Source organism: Mobula birostris, chromosome 19 (genome assembly GCF_030028105.1).
Source record: "Mobula birostris isolate sMobBir1 chromosome 19, sMobBir1.hap1, whole genome shotgun sequence".
Taxonomy (NCBI): Eukaryota; Metazoa; Chordata; class Chondrichthyes; order Myliobatiformes; family Myliobatidae; genus Mobula; species Mobula birostris.
Window position 1 is genome coordinate 60,686,101 of NC_092388.1, and position 18,683 is coordinate 60,704,783.

An 18,683-nucleotide genomic window follows, 5' to 3' on the forward strand; every position below is an offset into this window, starting at 1 on the left:
CAGTCTACATTACACTATCTTGAGCTTATTACACTTCTATAATAACCATTGGTTTAATCCTTGACAAAACACTACCCTATGGATTCTAAATATTCAAATTCATGATCTGTTGATACTATTCAGGTAGCGGGTTTCTTTTAATAATTGAGTGAAAAGTTCCCGAAGAACATTAACATGCTGAAAACAAGCAACAAAAGTTGTTCCTTTTTCCTAAAATCTTTAAACATCTTTTCTACAGAATGTAACATGCAACTTCCATACAGCACATCAGACAAAGACTAAGTAGATGAAAGGATGAAAGACAAGGGTGACAAGCGACATTGTAAGTTTAGTCGAAAAGAAAGAGGAAGCACATGTAATATTTAACACGCTAAATTTAGACAAGGCCCTTGAAGAATACAAAGGAAGCAGGCAAAGATTCCAAAGATTCAAAAAAATGGCAAGAACTTAAACCATGAACTTGAAGGGCAAAATCATCATTATTATGTGTTGTGTCATATGATGTGGGCGATCATGATCTTCCATATCTATCTTTAATCTGAGAAGTTCTAATAAGCTCTACAAAACTTTTGCCTGTTCATCCCTTGATGTAGTTCATGAATGTCTTGCGCTGTCTATGCAACTTTTCCTTCCATCAATTTTTCCTGTCACTGGAAGATGTTTGAGCTTCTCTTGCCTCAGTACATGTCCCAGAAATTTGCAGAAGGGCTAAAAGGGGCCACGGAGTGTTCTCAAGAAGTAGGATTAAGCAGAATCCCAAAACACTCAAGGACAAATGAGTAAATCTATGCCTGGAGCCAGAGAAAGTGGGTGAGTACCTAAAGGATGACTTGGTATCAGTATTCAGCAAGGAAGACACGGATGATGGTGAGATTAGGGAGGGGTAAATGGATATTCTAGGGGAGATTAATATTGAGCAGGTGGTGGTGTGATGTCAGGTCTCTTGAAAAACATGAATGATTATGCCCCCACAGCCTGATGCGATTTATCCCAGATTATTGAAAAATGGAAAAAAGGGGTTGACAAAGATCTTTGTATTCTCCCTAGCCAGAGGTAAGATTCCAAAAGAATAGCTAATGTTACTCCTTTGCTTAAGAAGAGCAACAGACACAAACCAGGAAATTATAGGCCTGTGAGACATGTATCAGTAGTAGGGAAACTACAGGAGAAGATTCTTAGACAGGATTTGATCCGATCTGGAAAAATATGGAAATATGGCATATGCAGTGTAGCTTTGTAAGGTGAGGTCTTACAAACTTTTACCTTCTGAGGAAGTGACAAAGATGACTAATGAAGGAACAACAATGGATATTGTCCACATGGACTTTAGTAAGACAGTTGGCAAGGCTGGTCTAGAACAGGGGTCCCCTTTGCACCACGGACCGGTTTAATATTGACAATATTCTTGCGGACCGGCCGACGGGTGGGGGGGGGGAGGCGGTGTTCAAGCAGTCAAATCCCAGGACACTTTGCCCCAGAAAAGACTACCATGAAGCCTTGTGCGGGCACCTATGTGCGCATGCATGACGTGAACATGTGATGTGCGCACGCGCGTACGTACCGATTTTTTTCCCCACAAGTCGGTTTTGTCATCATCTTCCTGACTACACTGTACATACATTATTTCTACTTATATAGGCTGCGTATTTATCATATCATTCCTGCTTTTACTATATGTTAGTGCAGTGGTCCCCAACCACCGGACTGCGGACACCAGGCCGCAGAGCATGCGCGAGGAAATGATATGATTTGGTGATAGGTGTCAGCTGCACCTTTCCTCATTCCCTGCCAAGCGCACTGTTGAGCCATTATGCATGCGAAGTCATTACCTGCGCATCATCCATGTCAGCACAGGAAGAAGATCAACTCCTCAAGCTTGCAAATGACGGCGGGCTGAAAAGTATGTTTGACATAACATCTCTGCTGGCATTCTGGATCAAAGTCAAGGCTCAATATCCTGAGATAGCCACGGAAGCACCGAAAACGTTGCTTCCATTTCCAACATATCTCTGCAATGAATGTAACAAAAACTAAATTGCGGAATAGACTGGACATAAGGAACCCTGTTCGAGTATCGCTGTCTCCCATCACGCCTTGATAGGACCGTCTTGTTGCAGGAAAACAAGCCCAGGGCTCCCACTGATTCAGCGATATTGGTGCATTGCAATGATTTTATATGTTCATACGGCGAAAATATGCGCTGTATGTTTAATATCCAAACGTTACTTAAAACGTTATGATGCTATTGACTTATATAACCATGTAACAATTACAGCATGGAAACAGGCCATCTCTGCCCTTCTAGTCTGCGCCGAACGCTACTCTCACCTAGTCCCACCGACCTGCACTCAGCCCATAATCCTCCATTCCTTTCCTGTCCATATACCTATCCAATTTTTCTTTAAATGATAATATCGAACCTGCCTCTACCGCTTCTACTGGAAGTTCATTCAACACTTACTTCAAGCTCCCCTGTCCTCCCCTGATATTTGACTTATCACTATATTCATGCGAGGAAAATATGCGGTGTGTTTAATATTAAATTCGTTAGATAAACCCTTTTAGAAATGAAATGGAGTGTATTAGCCACTTCTCACCTATATTCTGGTCGTGATTAACACCCCCCCCCCCCCCGCGGAACAGAATCGCCAGAAACGATTTGTAGAAAAATAATCGGCACATGCACGCATGCACAAGTCACACATGCGCACTGGTGCCCACGCAAGGCTTCATGGTCATTGTAGTCTTTCTCTGGGTAAACACAACGTATTTGACTGCTACTCTTGTCCGTTGGCAACCATACCACCCCCCCACCCCCGCCGTCAGCCAGTCCAAAAGAATATCGTCAATATGAAACTGGTCCGCAGTGCAAAAAACGTTGGGGACCCTTGTGTTAGTGTTATTTATTTTCCGTTTTATGTGTTATTTGGTATGATTTGTTAGGTTATTTTTTGGGTCTGGGATCGCTCAAATTAGTGGTAATAGCTTCTTCATTTCACGCCATTTTGGCACGGAAGGTTTCACAGGAAAGCTCTATCTTAGCGGGGGAAATACGGGACAAGGGCGGTCCCGTATAGAACAAAACAATTTAGCCCAATATACGAGATGTCCTGGCAAATACAGGACAGTTGGCAACCCTATGTTCAAGTTCAACAGTGCGTGACAGGGAATGAGGAAAGGTGCAGCTGACTCGTCTTATTTCCTCGCGGCCCGGTAGCACATGCTCTGCGGCCCGGTACTGGTCCGCAGCCTGGTGGTTGGGGACCACTGGTCTAGAAGAATAAGTCACATATGGTTGGTCTTTGGTAAATTGATGTTAGATACAAAAGGGACTTGGTCATGGAAGACAGAGGGTACTGGTGGAGGGCTTTTTTTCTGACTGGAGGTCTGTAATGAGTGGTGTTCCACAAGGATCAGTCCTGGGTCCTTCGTTGTTCATAATTTCTGTTTGAAGCTAAGGGTTGTATAATTAGTAAGTCTACAAGCAATACAAAAACTGGTGGAGTTGTGGATAGTGAGGAAAGTTGTCAAAGGATTCAGCAAGATTATAGATCAGTTGGGAATTTGGACAGAGAAATGGCAAATGGAGTTTAATTCAGACAAGTGAGAGTTATTATACTTTGGGAGGTCAAATGTTAAGGGTAAATAGTAAATGGCAGCACCTTTAGGAGCATTGATGTACAGAGATTTGAGATACAATCCATAGTTCCCTCAAAGGATGCAACAGATAGTTTAAAAAAAAGACATGACACACTTGCCTTCACTGGCTGGGGCACTGCATATAAAAGTTATCGCAGCTGTATGGCCACATTTGGAGTATCGTGTGCAATACAGGGAGAATGTGGAGAGTTTGGAAAGGGTACACAGAAAGTTCACCAATATTAGTGAGTATTACCTACAAGGAAAGGTTGGTCAAACTTGGATTATCTTTACTAGAGTACTGGAGGTTGAGAGTGATCTGATAAAATTATGAGAAGCATAGACATGGTAGATGGTCAGTCTTTTTCCCAGGATGGAAATGTTAAATACTAGAGGGCACAGCATTATGTGCCAGGGGGAAAGTTTAAAGGAGCTACGTGAGAAAAGCGTTGTTGTTGTTTGTTTTTTTTTAAAAAACACACAGACTGGTAAGTATCTATGTGAGGAAAGTTGCTGGTGAACGCAGCAGGCCAGGCAGCATCTCTAGGAAGAGGTGCGGTCGACGTTTCAGGCCGACACCCTTCGTCAGGACTAACTGAAGGAAGGGTGAGTAAGAGATTTGAAAGTTGGAGGGGGAGGGGGAGATCCAAAATGATATCATCATTTTATCAATATCATAATATCAATATCAATTTGGATCTCCCCCTCCCCCTCCAACTTTCAAATCTCTTACTCACTCTTCCTTCAGTTAGTCCTGACGAAGGGTCTCGGCCTGAAACGTCGACCGCACCTCTTCCTAGAGATGCTGCCTGGCCTGCTGCGTTCACCAGCAACTTTGATATGTGTTGCTTTAATTTCCAGCATCTGCAGAATTCCTGTTGTATGTGAGGAAAGTGTTTTTTTTTAAAAACACACTGAGACTGGTAAGTATCTGGGATGCACTGACTGGAAAGGTGATAGAAGCAGATAGAAAGCCAACGTCAAAGAGGTAGTTAAGACACATGAGCAGGAGAGATACAAACCACTTGCAGACAGATGGAATGAGGTAGTTTGACATCTTGGTTGATGCAGAAATGCTGGACTTAAGGTCCTGTGATGCTCCAATAGGCAATATGCTGGCTAAAGTCATGCTCTTCCCTTTTGCCTAATCTAACATAAAAATATTAATGTTATATGAATGAGGTTGGTGACATTATTACTCTCTCAGGTAAAGCTTGCAGCAAATACATAATGGGAAGCACAGTATATTAACTTCAACAAAAGGACTGGATTCAATTTATCTTAAGAAACAAAAGTCCTGACCAGACCACAGGCATCTACATGTAAATAGTTTTCTTGATATGATATTTTAAATATTTTGTTTAAAAGAAAAAGAACATCACCTGTGCTGTTAATGTGAAAACAGAGGGCAGTATGTACTCCAAATCAGTATATTTGAGCCATTTATTAAATGCTTGACATGAGTTACTGAGACAAACAAGAGATCATCAAAAGTGCATTCAAAGATCTCCAAACTCATTCAGGCAATGTTATAAGGAGTGTTAGGTTGATTCTTATTACCCACGTAAGCCCTGAGGAGCAAACAAACAATCCCACAGCAAGAATGCCCTGGACTTGCTCTCAGTTAAATGCATAGATGCTCCAAGTTCTGCTTGTCACCTTCTTCGTGTTTTTTTGAGATGGTACAAAGTTAGTGCCTTTAGGTGCTTGGACTACTTTTTTTTCTAGTTGCCGCAATTTCTGAGGAAGGTGGAATGGCTGTCCATAACTTGCCTGTTTGCTAGTATACAAATGCTGCAAATAACAAGAGAGTTGATTGGGAAAGGAGGGTGTGACAGCCAAATATGTTAAGGTTATACATCATTTAACAGTCTTGCATCAAATACCGATAAGCAGAAAGACTACAGCACAGACTCAAAACAATAACAAATGCCACATAGATACTCAAGTAAATAAGCCCATCTTAGTGATAGCACTTGACTACTGGAACAAGGTAGTGCAAGATATTGGTAAATTATTGGCAATCACCGATAATAGGCTGTACAGAGAGGGTTAGAGGAAAAAGTTAAAGGCATGATTTCCAGACACTGCTTTATCAATAATTTGGGAAAAAGAGACATCTCTGCAACATGAAAGAAAACAAGAACACCTGGAGGAAACCCACATAGTCAAAAGGAAAATGTGCAAATTAGAGTCTGCTGGAACTGAGGTGGTAGCACTACTTGCTGTGTCATTCTGCCACCCAAAGAGATGCACAAAAAGACAAACACAAATAACAGCACACACACACACACCCGGCAAATACACCTAAAACCAAAGATCAAATATACCTAACAGTGACATCATCTTAATGTAAACATTTTGTAATTCATTACAAAGAGACTTAATGAACAAAATATGCCAAATGTTACAACACAAGTCTGCTACTATTAACGGTATTAACAAGTTCTGGTAATATTTTTAGACAAAAATCTAAAATCAAATTATCATATATGATTTTTGGTGTCCTAATTTTGATTAAAATACTAAATGTGATTTTACTAATGCATCTTCGCCAATGAAACTGATCAATCTGGATATAATAAACACAGCTCGTGGCTCATTTGCAGAAAGCTTTTCTTTAAGTGAACATCAGTAATTCAGAGATACAGAATTGCCAAGGATCCCACTTCTAATACTCAACTAGCAAGCTGTATCAAGCTGCATATGTAAAATCAAAAGTTATGCACTCTAGAAAACACCAGTAATCCTTGGGTTGCATATATATGACACAAGCTCTAGACCAGCACTCATGTTGGAAAATTCTAAAAAAAACTTATTCATATACATTCGCAAACACGAGGAAATCTGCAGATGCTGGAATTTTAAGCAACACACATAAAAGTTGCTGGTGAACATCCTGACGAAGGGTCTCGGCCCGAAACGTCGACTGTACCGCTTCCTAGAGATGCTGCCTGGCCTGCTGCGTTCACCAGCAACTTTTATGTGTGTTGCTTTATGTACATAAGAATTCCTGAATTCTGAAACAAAAATATTTTCTGAGTACTATAACTATCCTTGAAAGGTAAAGAATTTAGCACAGAATAAGCTAAGTGTTCATGTTGTACTTACTCCATACGCTGTGGTCCTGTATATACAGTTTTCAAAACAACCAGTCCATGATTTTTCCTGTGGCATAATGAAACCATTCCAAATCCTCCACCACCCATAGGATGTTTCTCAATCAGTTCTTCTGAATCAATGTGGATGTCATCTAAAGACATGATTGTCCAATGGGGATGCTCCTCACAGCTAGTTAGTTTTGAGGCACCTGCTACAAGACAGAGAAATCAATCTACGTGCATTATTATTAATTAAAACACATTGGTTTCTCAAATTATCCAAAACCCTAAAAATCCAAAATATGCATTTTTTTTTTTAAAAAAGATAATATATCTTACACAGTACCTGTTACTAGATTAATGGGCCTGTTTCTGACAGGTCTTTCTAGGCCCGGGTAGAAGCTGCTGCTGCATGGGGCCAGGAGGGTGGGAAGGAACCAAGGTCCCAATTTTGTCTCATTTGGCTCTGATCCCCTGCCTACTATCCGAGCAGTACCAAGGTTCATCAGAGGGGGTGGGATTAGTGAGTGAAGGACAGCATGAGCGGACAGGAGCAGACACAAGACCAGGTGGAAAGGGAAGGGAAAGTGCCTGGTGCAGGAAAGGAAGGAGGGAACAAGCAACAGGACACAAGAGGAAGGATGGTGGGAATTCAGGGATAGGGAAGTAGTTGAGGGGATGGGGGTACAAGGGTGCACCGGGAGAAGGGATTAAGGACAGTGGGGAAGATAGACAGAATGAGGAAAAGGGAAGAGGGGAAGTTGAGGGGAGAAAGAGAGAGACTGGAGGCAGGAAGCAATTAATGAGAAAGCAGGCATCCACCTGTGTCTGATCCTACCTATGTATGTAAGGATTAAGAACTTCTATGCATCAGGGTCTTAACTCCAGGCATCTTGTAATCCTCAGCCATGAGGCCAAGACATTGCTCTGTCTAGTAGACATCATAGCTGGTATACAATGGTCATCCAATGGTGTAAGAATTCATGGACATGCTTCTTTTAATCCTCAACATGAAGTCAGAACATTCCCAACAGTGACAGACCTGGAATGTTTCTCTGCTGGCATATCCTGGGAACTCAGATGTTTCGGCATGTTCTCATGTTAGCAATGAAGAGAAGGCTAGGTCAATGAACTGAGCTTTGAGTACAGCTTCCTCTGAAGAGCAAATCAGAAGAGCCACACCAACACCGCGAAGTGGGTTTTGTTATAACGAATAAGATAGTTTTGCCACCAGTAGACCACCCCCACTAACCTATGGGATGTGCAAGATATCATATCTCATACAAAGAATGATGGGCACTGGAGGTCAATCATCACTGTAGGAGTTGCTCAGGGCAGCATCCTTGGCCCAGTCATTTCATCAATAACCTTCCTTCTATCGCAATGTCAGAAGTAAGGATGTTCACTGTGAATGGAATTAATATCATGCAATCATTATCCTCGGTAAATGCTTGCACACAGCTGGACGGCAACATTCAGGCAGGAGCTGATAAAAGTGGCATGAAACTCTGATACCACAGATGGACCAGACACTGATTATCCTCATCAGCCTTCAAGAATCTCGGCCCAAAAAGCTGTTTATTCCCCTTCACAGAATGCGGTTTGACTTGCTGAGTTCCTCCAGCATTTTGTGTGTGTTACCCGTGACATTTCCATGGCCCATTTTCCATTGACATCCTGGCCATGCTATAAATACCTTGGCTACAAGAGCTGATCAGAGGATGGATATCCTGTAGTAAGTGACTTGACCCAGCATCCTATGGACTATCCACAATCAACATAGCATCCATTAGGAACGTAGCTCCTTGAACAATCAAGAAGCTTGACACTGTTCAGGACAAAGCAACCTATTAGAATATTCAAGCCAGTGGATGAAATACCATTCATACCTTCAACCAATGAGGTAGCAGAGTGTACCATGCAAAAATACGTCTAGGCTACTCCAACAGTAGCCTATAACATCTTAACTCTGACCTCAAGAAACGAGACAGCAAATGGGGATACACAACCTCAGTACTCAGAAATATTAACCTTTATTGATGCTGGAACTACTTAACTAAAAGCACCAAGGGAATACCTTCACCACAACAGTTCAAGAATGGTAGCTCATCACCTCCTTCTCTACTGACATAACACTCACTGGCACTTCCCAGGATAACTCTGTGAATTACAGACCATAGTCTCTACAATCTTACTTCAGCTATACAAGATCTTAGTTAGACCACACTTGGAGTATTCATTTCTGGTCACCTCACTACAGTAAGGATGTGGAGACTGTAGAAAGAGAGCAGAAGAGATTTACAGGACTTTCCAGTGGGGGGCCCATGGAGTGAGCTGTACTTTGGCGTCCTCCTTACCCTTTACTTTTTCACATGTAACCACTCTTATTTACTTTACCTATACTTACACTAAACGATTTATACTACAGATATATCATCGAACTTCGACTTTTACTTACTGAAAATGCACACCAGAGGACGAGAAGTTAAAAACGGAAAGGGTCCCGGCGGGAACAGAAAAAAAGATGGTGGTCCTAGAACATCGAAGGAAGTTCCGATAACTATGGAACTAATGAAGAAACTTCTAGAAGATACAGTTAATCAAAGACTCGCCACAATTGAAGGAGTGTTGAAGATGATTCAAGATGATTCTAAATGATTCTAAATTATTCAGACGTGAAATCGATCAACAACAAGCTAGAATCTCGGAACTAGACGAAGATGGCCACAAAAGGGATCAAAAAATTGAAGCTCTTGAAAAAAATTTAACTTCGGTAACTCAGCAGTTGGAGCGTTATAAAGCCAAGATTATTGATCTTTAAAATCGCTCTCGACGACAGAATCTGCGAATAATCGGTTTTCCTGAAGACGTTGAGATGGGAGATCCTACTAAATACTTCTCTAAATTGTTAGCAGATGTGTTTGGTTTGGATATATTGGAGGAACCCCCACTGTTAGACCATGCACACAGTTCTTTACGTTTTAAACCGGTGAAGCTAGCCAAACCGAGGCCAGTCATCATTCGGTTTCACTATGTTCATGTTAAGGAACAAGTGATTAGAGCTGCTCGGCAGAAAAGCATGATTAAGTTTCAAAGTTTTAAATTTCGAATTGTTGAGGATTTCAGCCAAGTATTGAAAGAACAGATGGCTTTTAAACCACAGATGTCAGAATTTTACCGTCAGGGTTATAAAATAGCGTTATTGTTTCCAACCTGTTTGAAAGTTGTTATGCCAGACAATACTTGTAGCTTGTTTAAAACTCCGACGGAAGCTGAAAGTTTCCTTGACAATCTGTCTCCCTCTGCGGAGGATTAATTAATGTATCGTTTTTTTTCTTCCTCGCCTTTGATTTGTTTTCTCATTTCCTTTCTGTTTAAAGGGGAAAAAAAAAGTTAATATTTAGTTTGCAAAAGTAGAACTTTATACTTTGAGGGTTTTTGCCTTGATCTTGTAGGGTAGGTATGCTCTATATTGTTAAATGATATTATGCTTTTCTGTTAGTGATCTTGCATATCTTATTCTTAATTTTTTTTTCTTTTTGAAAGTTATTTAGTTACAATTTTAATGCTTGTTTTTTTTTCCTGAAATGTTACTGGAGTATTATATTTTAAGATGGTGGATTGTTTTCTTCTACTTCCTAGAATTCTCTCTTTTTTTTTAAACGTCACTTCCGATCACTTATATACGAAAAATCAATAATATGATCTGGCGCTTGATTTTTTTTGAAATATGAGTAAGAAGTAACTATTCTATGCTTGTAATCGTTGTAAGCTTTTTCTTACCATTATAGTAACTTTTTTTTAAACTTCTTTGAATATGGGTGGTATTTCTTATGATAAACATATGTCTTTTGGGTTGCCTTCTGGAAAGATGGGGTTAGAATTAGCTGTAGATTTAGCACTGGCCACTTTCTGGCATTTTTCCGGGTTTTTGCGGGATGAGGGTGGTATTCTTGTTCTTATTTTTAATTTATTTTTGCTTTTTAAACAGGCTGACCTGAAACTACCAAAATGTCCAAAATGTCGTAACTCCCGGTTCCTCTTTGGACCTTTTTTCCTCTTCCAGAGTCATGAGTTTGTACTCTGGCTGACCCTTTACATACCTTATGCTCGAGCTCATTATGATGGATAAGATTATTAATTTGGTTTCTTGGAATACAAATGGTTTAAACCACCTGATTAAACGGAAGAAAATTTTTAAAAGTATTCCATAAGATGAATGCTCACATTATCTTTGTACAAGAAACTCATGTCCAGAAAGAGGGTAATCAGCATTTTTTTAGGTTCTGGAAGGATCAGCAGTACCACCCGAATTCACAGGCCAAAGTAAAAGGCGTTTCCATTTTTATAGATCCGTCAACTTCATTTCTGCACCATGAGACGATTTCAGACCCGAATGGCAGAATTTTGTTAATTACTGGTTTGTTATTTAACAAAAAAGTTGTAATGCTTAACGTTTATGCCCCAAATGTTGACTGTACCAAATTTTTTAAGAATCTCTTTACATTTCTTTCTAATTTAAATGACTATATGTTGATTATGAGTGGAGATTTCAATTGTTGTTTAAATCCTTTGATGGATAGATCCACGTCCAATCAAGTACTTCCGAATAAATCAGCTACACTTATTAACTCTTTTATGACCAACTCTGGAATCTCAGAAATTTGGAGATTCTTGCATCCAAATGAGAAAGAGTTCTCATTTTTTTCACATGTATATTATCACTATTCAAGAATTGACTATTTTTTAAAAAATCGATTCTCTATTAATTCCTCTTGTTACTGGTTGCCAATATGATTCCATTGCTGTTTCTGATCATGCACCGTTGAAATTATCTATTAAGTCAAGGGATACATCTACTAATTCTAGACAATGGCGATTTAATACCACTTTGCTTCAAGACTCGGATTTTGTCAGGTGTATTGAGGAACAAATTAATATTTTCTTCACAACGAATTCTACATAGGATATTTCCAGTGGGACATTATGGGATACTTCTAAAGAATATATTTGTGGACAAATTATTTCATATACTGCTGGATTAAAAAAGCGAACTAATAATGAAATACTTAAACTGGTTTACAAAATTAAAGAAATTGACAAGAAATATTCTATAGCCCCTAATCAAGAGCTTTATAAACAGAGAGTTGAACTTCAAATGGAACATAATCTCTTACTATCATCTTCGATTGAAAGTCAATTAATCAAAACTAAGAGTCAATTCTATATACATGGTGATAAAACTGGGAAACTATTGGCTAATCAATTGAAATCGGCCTCAGTTAAACAACAGATTGTTAAGATTCGTAAACAAGATGGCACTTTGACGGTTAAATAAATCCTTTCAAGAATTTTATACCTCCCTACATCAATCAGAATTTCCTGATGACTCCACTATAATGCATGAATTTTTAAAGAATTGAATATTCCAAAATTATCATCTAATGAACGCTTAAAACTAGACGTACCTATTACAGTAGAGGAAATAAAAAATGCTATTCTTTTGATGAACTCAGGTAAAGCACCTGGCCCAGACGAATACACAGTAGAATTTCTTAAATTTTTCTCTGCTACACTGACTCCTTGGCTATTTAGACTTTTTAGGGATGCAGTATCTATAGGTAAATTACCACAATCTTTTTATCGAGCTTCTATTTCCCTAATTCTGAAAAAAGATAAGGATCCTACTGAATATGCATCTTACAGGCCTATATCTTTGCTGAATGTGGATTCTAAGATTTTTTCTAAAATATTGGCAATGAAATTGGAGAATGTATTACCTCAAAGTATTTCTGTTGACCAGACTGGATTTATTAAAAATCATTACTCTTCGTTTAATATTAGGAGATTAATGAATATTGTTTATACTCCTTCACCCAGAATTCTAGAATGTGTTATTTCATTGGACACTGAGAAAGCTTTTGACAGAGTCGAATGGACATATTTATTTAACACCCTTGAGAAATTTAATTTTAGTCCTATATTTATATCTTGGATTATACTGATACATCTCACTCCTTTGGCTTCAGTATCTACTAACAATCAAAGATGTCCTCTTCTTCATCTATTCCGTGGTACTAGGCAGGGCTGTCCTCTTAGTCCACTACTATTCGATATTGCCTTGGAACCACTAGCTATTGCTATTCATGACGCCCCTAATATATTTGGCATCACCCATGGAAATGAGACACATAAATTATCACTATATGCAGATAATTTACTATTATATATTTCTACCCCAGGAAAATCTATTCCAGCAGTATTAACTTTGCTTGCTCAGTTTAGTAGTTTTTCTGGTTAGAAACTGAACCTAGGTAAGAGCGAACTTTTCCCATTAAATATGCAGGTTCCCATTTATAGATATTCTCCATTCAGAGTGATTACTGACTATTTTACTTATTTGGGAGTTAAAATTACTAAGAGACGTAAGGATCTATTCAATTTCAACCTTTTACCATTAATTAATCAGGTTAAACAACTGATTACTAAGTGGTCCCCATTGTCTTTATCATTGATTGGCCAAATTAATGCTATTAAAATGACTATTTTACCTAAGTTTTTATATCTATTTCAAGTGATACCAATTTTTATTCCCAAATCCTTTTTTGATACTATTGATTCTAAAATTTCCTCTTATATATGGCAAAACAAAAATCCCAGATTAAGTAAAAAATATTTACATAAGTCCAAGAAAGATGGTGGTTTAGCACTGCCTAACCTAAGATTTTATTATTGGGCAATTAATATTCAATATTTAATATTTTGGACGCAAGATTGGAATACAACTCCAAGCCTACATTGGGTAAACCTTGAAGGCCACTCTGTACAGGGGTTCTCTTTAGATTCTATTTTAGGAACTTCACTTCCTTTTGTACTATCTAAATTGAATAAACAAATGGTTAATCCAATAGTTAAACATACATTGCGAATATGGTTTCAATTTTGTAAATTTTTTGGTTTGAACAAATTTATGTTATCAAGTCCTATTATATCTAATTTCTTTTTTCAACCCTCGGTTATGGACAAGCCTTTTTGATATGGAAAACGAAAGGTATAACATGTCTTCGTAACTTATTTTTGAACAGTTACCTAAGAAATTTGATTTGCCTAGATCCCATTTTTTTAGATATTTACAAATAAGAAATTTTAAAAATATTACATTACCTACCTTTCCGACTTCATACCCTACTGATGTCACTGATAAAATTTTAGGTTTAAATCCTCTCCAGAAGGGATTAATAGCATTTATCTATGATATAATTATGAAATTACAGCCAGGTATATCTGATAAAATTAAAAATGAATGGGAAAGGGAACTTCAACTTTGTCTACCTATAGAGAAATGGGATAAAATTTTTCAATTAGTCAGTACTTCCTCTATATGTGCTAAACATACATTAATACAATTAAAGTAGTGCACAGAGCCCATACGTCTAAAGATAAATTAGCCCGTTTTTATTCCCATATAAACCCTATTTGTGATAGATGTCACTCTGAGGTGGCTCCTTTAACTCATATGTCTTGGTCCTGTCCTCTCTTGGAAAAATATTGGAAAGATATTTTTGATATTATCTCAACAGTTCTATGTTTTGATTTAAAACCCCATCCTATTACGGCAATTTTTGGATTGCCAATGGTAGGACATAGATCTTTGTCGTCTTCAGCCTGTTCAGATGATAGCATTTGTTACTTTAATGGCTAGAAGACCTATTTTGTTGAACTGGAAGGAGATCAGTCCTCTTACTACATTCCAATGGTTTTCCCAAACTATATTAAGTTTAAATTTAGAAAAGATTAGAAGTGATATTTTTGATCCTTCAGTTAAATTTGAAGAAACTTGGAAACCTTCTATGCAATATTTTCATATGATGTAATTTGACCTTTCCGAATCTTCTTAACTTAAAATATATGAATAGAGGAGTGGAGTTGATGACATTACTGAACGTGTTCGATTTAAGATATTGGTCTAGCCCTGTATTGTTCCGTTTGCTTTTTTTGGGTTTAGTATGTAGTTCTTTTTTTTGGGGGGGGGGGGTATTTCTTTGTATATGTTTTTTTCTTTTTATTTATTTTTCTTCTTTATGATTAATTTCATCATGAGTTTGGAAGTCTATTATACCTATGTTATTTGAAATCTTTTTTGTATATGTTTATTAATAGTAAGATTATTCCAATCTCTTTGTATCAACATTGTTATTTTGTTTCAGGCCAAGCAGCATCTGTAGGAAGAGGTACAGTCGACGTTTCAGGCCGAGACCCTTCGTCAGGACTAACTGAAGGAAGAGTGAGTAAGGGATTTGAAAGTTGGAGGGGGAGGGGGAGATCCAAAATGATAGGAGAAGACAGGAGGGGGAGGGATAGAGCCAAGAGCTGGACAGGTGATAGGCAAAAGGGGATACGAGAGGATCATGGGACAGGAGGTCTGGGGAGAAAGACGGGGGGGGGGGAACCCAGAGGATGGGCAAGGGGTATAGTCAGAGGGACAGAGGGAGAAAAAGGAGAGTGAGAGAAAGAATGTGTGTATAAAAATAAGTAACAGATGAGGTACGAGGGGGAGGTGGGGCCTAGCGGAAGTTAGAGAAGTCGATGTTCATGCCATCAGGTTGGAGGCTACCCAGACGGAATATGAGGTGTTGTTCCTCCAACCTGAGTGTGGCTTCATCTTTACAGTAGAGGAGGCCGTGGATAGACATATCAGAATGGGAATGGGATGTGGAATTAAAATGTGTGGCCACTGGGAGATCCTGCTTTCTCTGGCGGACAGAGCGTGGATGTGCAGCAAAGCGGTCTCCCAGTCTGTGTCGGGTCTCGCCAATATATAAAAGGCCACATCGGGAGCACCGGACACAGTATATCACCCCAGTCGACTCACAGGTGAAGTGTTGCCTCACCTGGAAGGACTGTTTGGGGCCCTGAATGGTGGTAAGGGAGGAAGTGTAAGGGCATGTGTAGCACTTGTTCCGCTTACACGGATAAGTGCCAGGAGGGAGATCAGTGGGGAGGGATGGGGAGGACGAATGGACAAGGGAGTTGTGTAGGGAGCGATCCCTGCGGAATGCAGAGATGGGGGGGAGGGAGAGATGTGCTTAGTGGTGGGATCCCGTTGGAGGTGGCGGAAGTTACGGAGAATAATATGTTGGACCCAGAGGCTGGTGGGGTGGTAGGTGTGGACCAGGGTAACCCTATTCCTAGTGGGGTGGCGGGAGGATGGAGTGAGAGCAGATGTACGTGAAATGGGGGAGATGCGTTTAAGAGCAGAGGTGATAGTGGAGGAAGGGAAGCCCCTTTCTTTAAAAAAGGAAGACATCTCCCTCGTCCTAGAATGAAAAGCCTCATCCTGAGAGCAGATGCGGCGGAGACGGAGGAATTGCGAGACGGGGATGGCGTTTTTGCAAGAGACAGGGTGAGAAGAGGAATAGTCCAGATAGCTGTGAGAGTCAGTAGGCTTATAGTAGACATCAGTGGATAAGCTGTCTCCAGAGACAGAGACAGAAAGATCTAGAAAGGGGAGGGAGGTGTCGGAAATGGACCAGGTAAACTTGAGGGCAGGGTGAAAGTTGGAGGCAAAGTTAATAAGGTCAACGAGCTCAGCATGCGTGCAGGAAGCAGCGCCAATACAGTCGTCGATGCAGCAAAGGAAAAGTGGGGGACAGATACCAGTATAGGCTTGGAACATGGATTGTTCCACAAAACCAACAAAAAGGCAGGCATAGCTAGGACCCATACAGGTACCCATTGCTACACCTTTAATTTGGAGGAAGTGGGAGGAGCCAAAGGAGGAATTATTAAGAGTAAGGACGAATTCCGCTAGATGGAGCAGAGTGGTGGTAGAGGGGAACTGATTAGATCTTTCTGTCTCTGTCTCTGGAGACAGCTTATTCACTGATGTCTACTATAAGCCTACTGACTCTCACAGCTATCTGGACTATTCCTCTTCTCACCCTGTCTCTTGCAAAAACGCCATCCCCTTCTCGCAATTCCTCCGTCTCCGCCGCATCTGCTCTCAGGATGAGGCTTTTCATTCTAGGACAAGGGAGATGTCTTCCTTTTTCAAAGAAAGGGGCTTCCCTTCCTCCACTATCAACTCTGCTCTTAAACGCATCTCCCCCATTTCACATACATCTGCTCTCACTCCATCCTCCCGCCACTCCACTAGGAACAGGGTTCCCCTGGTCGTCACCTACCACCCCACCAGCCTCCGGGTCCAACATATTATTCTCCGTAACTTCCGCCACCTCCAACAGGATCCCACCACTAAGCACATCTTTCCCTCCCCTCCTCTCTCTGCATTCCGCGGGGATCGCTCCCTACACAACTCCCTTGTCCATTCGTTCCCCCCCCCATCCCTCCCCACTGATCTCCCTCCTGGCACTTATCCGTGTAAGCAGAACAAGTGCTACACATGCCCTTACACTTCCTCCCTTACCACCATTCAGGGCCCCAAACAGTCCTTCCAGGTGAGGCAACACTTCACCTGTGAGTCGACTGCGGTGATATACTGCATCCGGTGCTCCCGATGTGGCCTTTTATATATTGGCGAGACTCGACGCAGACTGGGAGACTGCTTTGCTGAACATCTACGCTCTGTCCGCCAGAGAAAGCAGGATCTCCCAGTGGCCACACATTTTAATTCCACATCCCATTCCCATTCTGACATGTCTATCCACGGCCTCCTCTACTGTAAAGATGAAGCCACACTCAGGTTGGAGGAACAACACCTTATATTCCGTCTGGGTAGCCTCCAACCTGATGGCATGAACATCGACTTCTCTAACTTCCGCTAGGCCCCACCTCCCCCTCATACCCCATCTGTTACTTATTTTTATGCACACATTCTTTCTCTCACTCTCCTTTTTCTCCCTCTGTCCCTCTGAATACACCTCTTGCCCATCCTCTGGGTTCCCCCCCCCTTGTCTTTCTTCCTGGACCTCCTGTCCCATGATCCTCTCGTATCCCCTTTTGCCTATCACCTGTCCAGCTCTTGGCTCTATCCCTCCCCCTCCTGTCTTCTCCTATCATTTTGGATCTCCCCCTCCCCCTCCAACTTTCAAATCCCTTACTCACTTTTCCTTCAGTTAGTCCTGACGAAGGGTCTCGGCCTGAAACGTCGACTGCACCTCTTCCTACAGATGCTGCTTGGCCTGCTGCATTCACCAGCAACTTTGATGTGTGTTGCTTGAATTTCCAGCATCTGCAGAATTCCTGTTGTTTGTTATTTTGTTTATAATTTTGAAAATTAATAAAAAGATTTAAAAAGAAAGAGATTTACAAGGATTTTGTCTAGATTGAAGAGCATGCCTTATGAGAATAGGTTGAGTGAACTTGGCCTTTTCTTCTTGGAGCGAGAGGATGAGAGGTGATCTGACAGAGGTGTATAAGATGATGAGAGACACTGATCGTGTGGATAGCCAGAGGCTTTTTACCAGGGCTGAAATGACTAACACAAGGGGACATAGTTTTAAGGAGCTTGTTAAGTAGGTACAGAGGGGATGTCAGGGGTAAGTTTTTCACACAGAGAGTAGTGGGTACATGGAATGCACTGCCAGCAACAGTGGTGGAGATGGAAACAATAGGGTCTTTTAAGAGACTCTTAGATAGGTACACGGAGATTAGAAAAATAGAGGGCCATGCAGTACGGTATTTCCAGGCAATTTCTGAAGTAGGTTACATGGTTGGCACAGTATTACGGGCCGAAAGGCCTATAACGTGCTGTAGATTTCTATGTTTCTATGCTGATGAGCAACTACCGGAGAAGATTCTTACAGACAGAGTTTACAAGCTTTTGGAGAAACATAGTCTGAGTAGGGAGAGTCAACATGGCTTTGAGGGGTCTCACAAGCCTGAATGAATTCTCTGAGGAAGTGACAAAACATTGAAGAAGGCAGAGCAGAGGATGTAGTGTATATGGATTTTAGTAAGGCATTTGACAAGGTTCCCCATGGT

General features: G+C 40.5%; 1 protein-coding gene across 5 annotated transcripts in view; it reads right to left on the reverse strand.

Moving 5' to 3' along the window:
• Positions 1–18,683, reverse strand: part of ripk1l (receptor (TNFRSF)-interacting serine-threonine kinase 1, like) — a 138,181-nt gene that overhangs the window by 74,564 nt on the left and 44,934 nt on the right. For 2 of the 5 annotated variants that reach the window (XM_072283704.1, XM_072283702.1), the window contains exons 2-3: positions 9,954–10,110; positions 6,751–6,952 (exon numbers count right to left, since the gene is read on the reverse strand). In XM_072283704.1, coding sequence (XP_072139805.1) covers positions 6,751–6,902 — 152 coding nt within the window. In that variant the 5' untranslated portion in view covers positions 6,903–6,952; positions 9,954–10,110. Of the gene's footprint in view, positions 1–6,750; positions 6,953–9,953; positions 10,111–18,683 lie in introns of those variants that run through there. The other 3 variants (XM_072283705.1, XM_072283707.1, XM_072283706.1) reach the window with 3 other exon arrangements.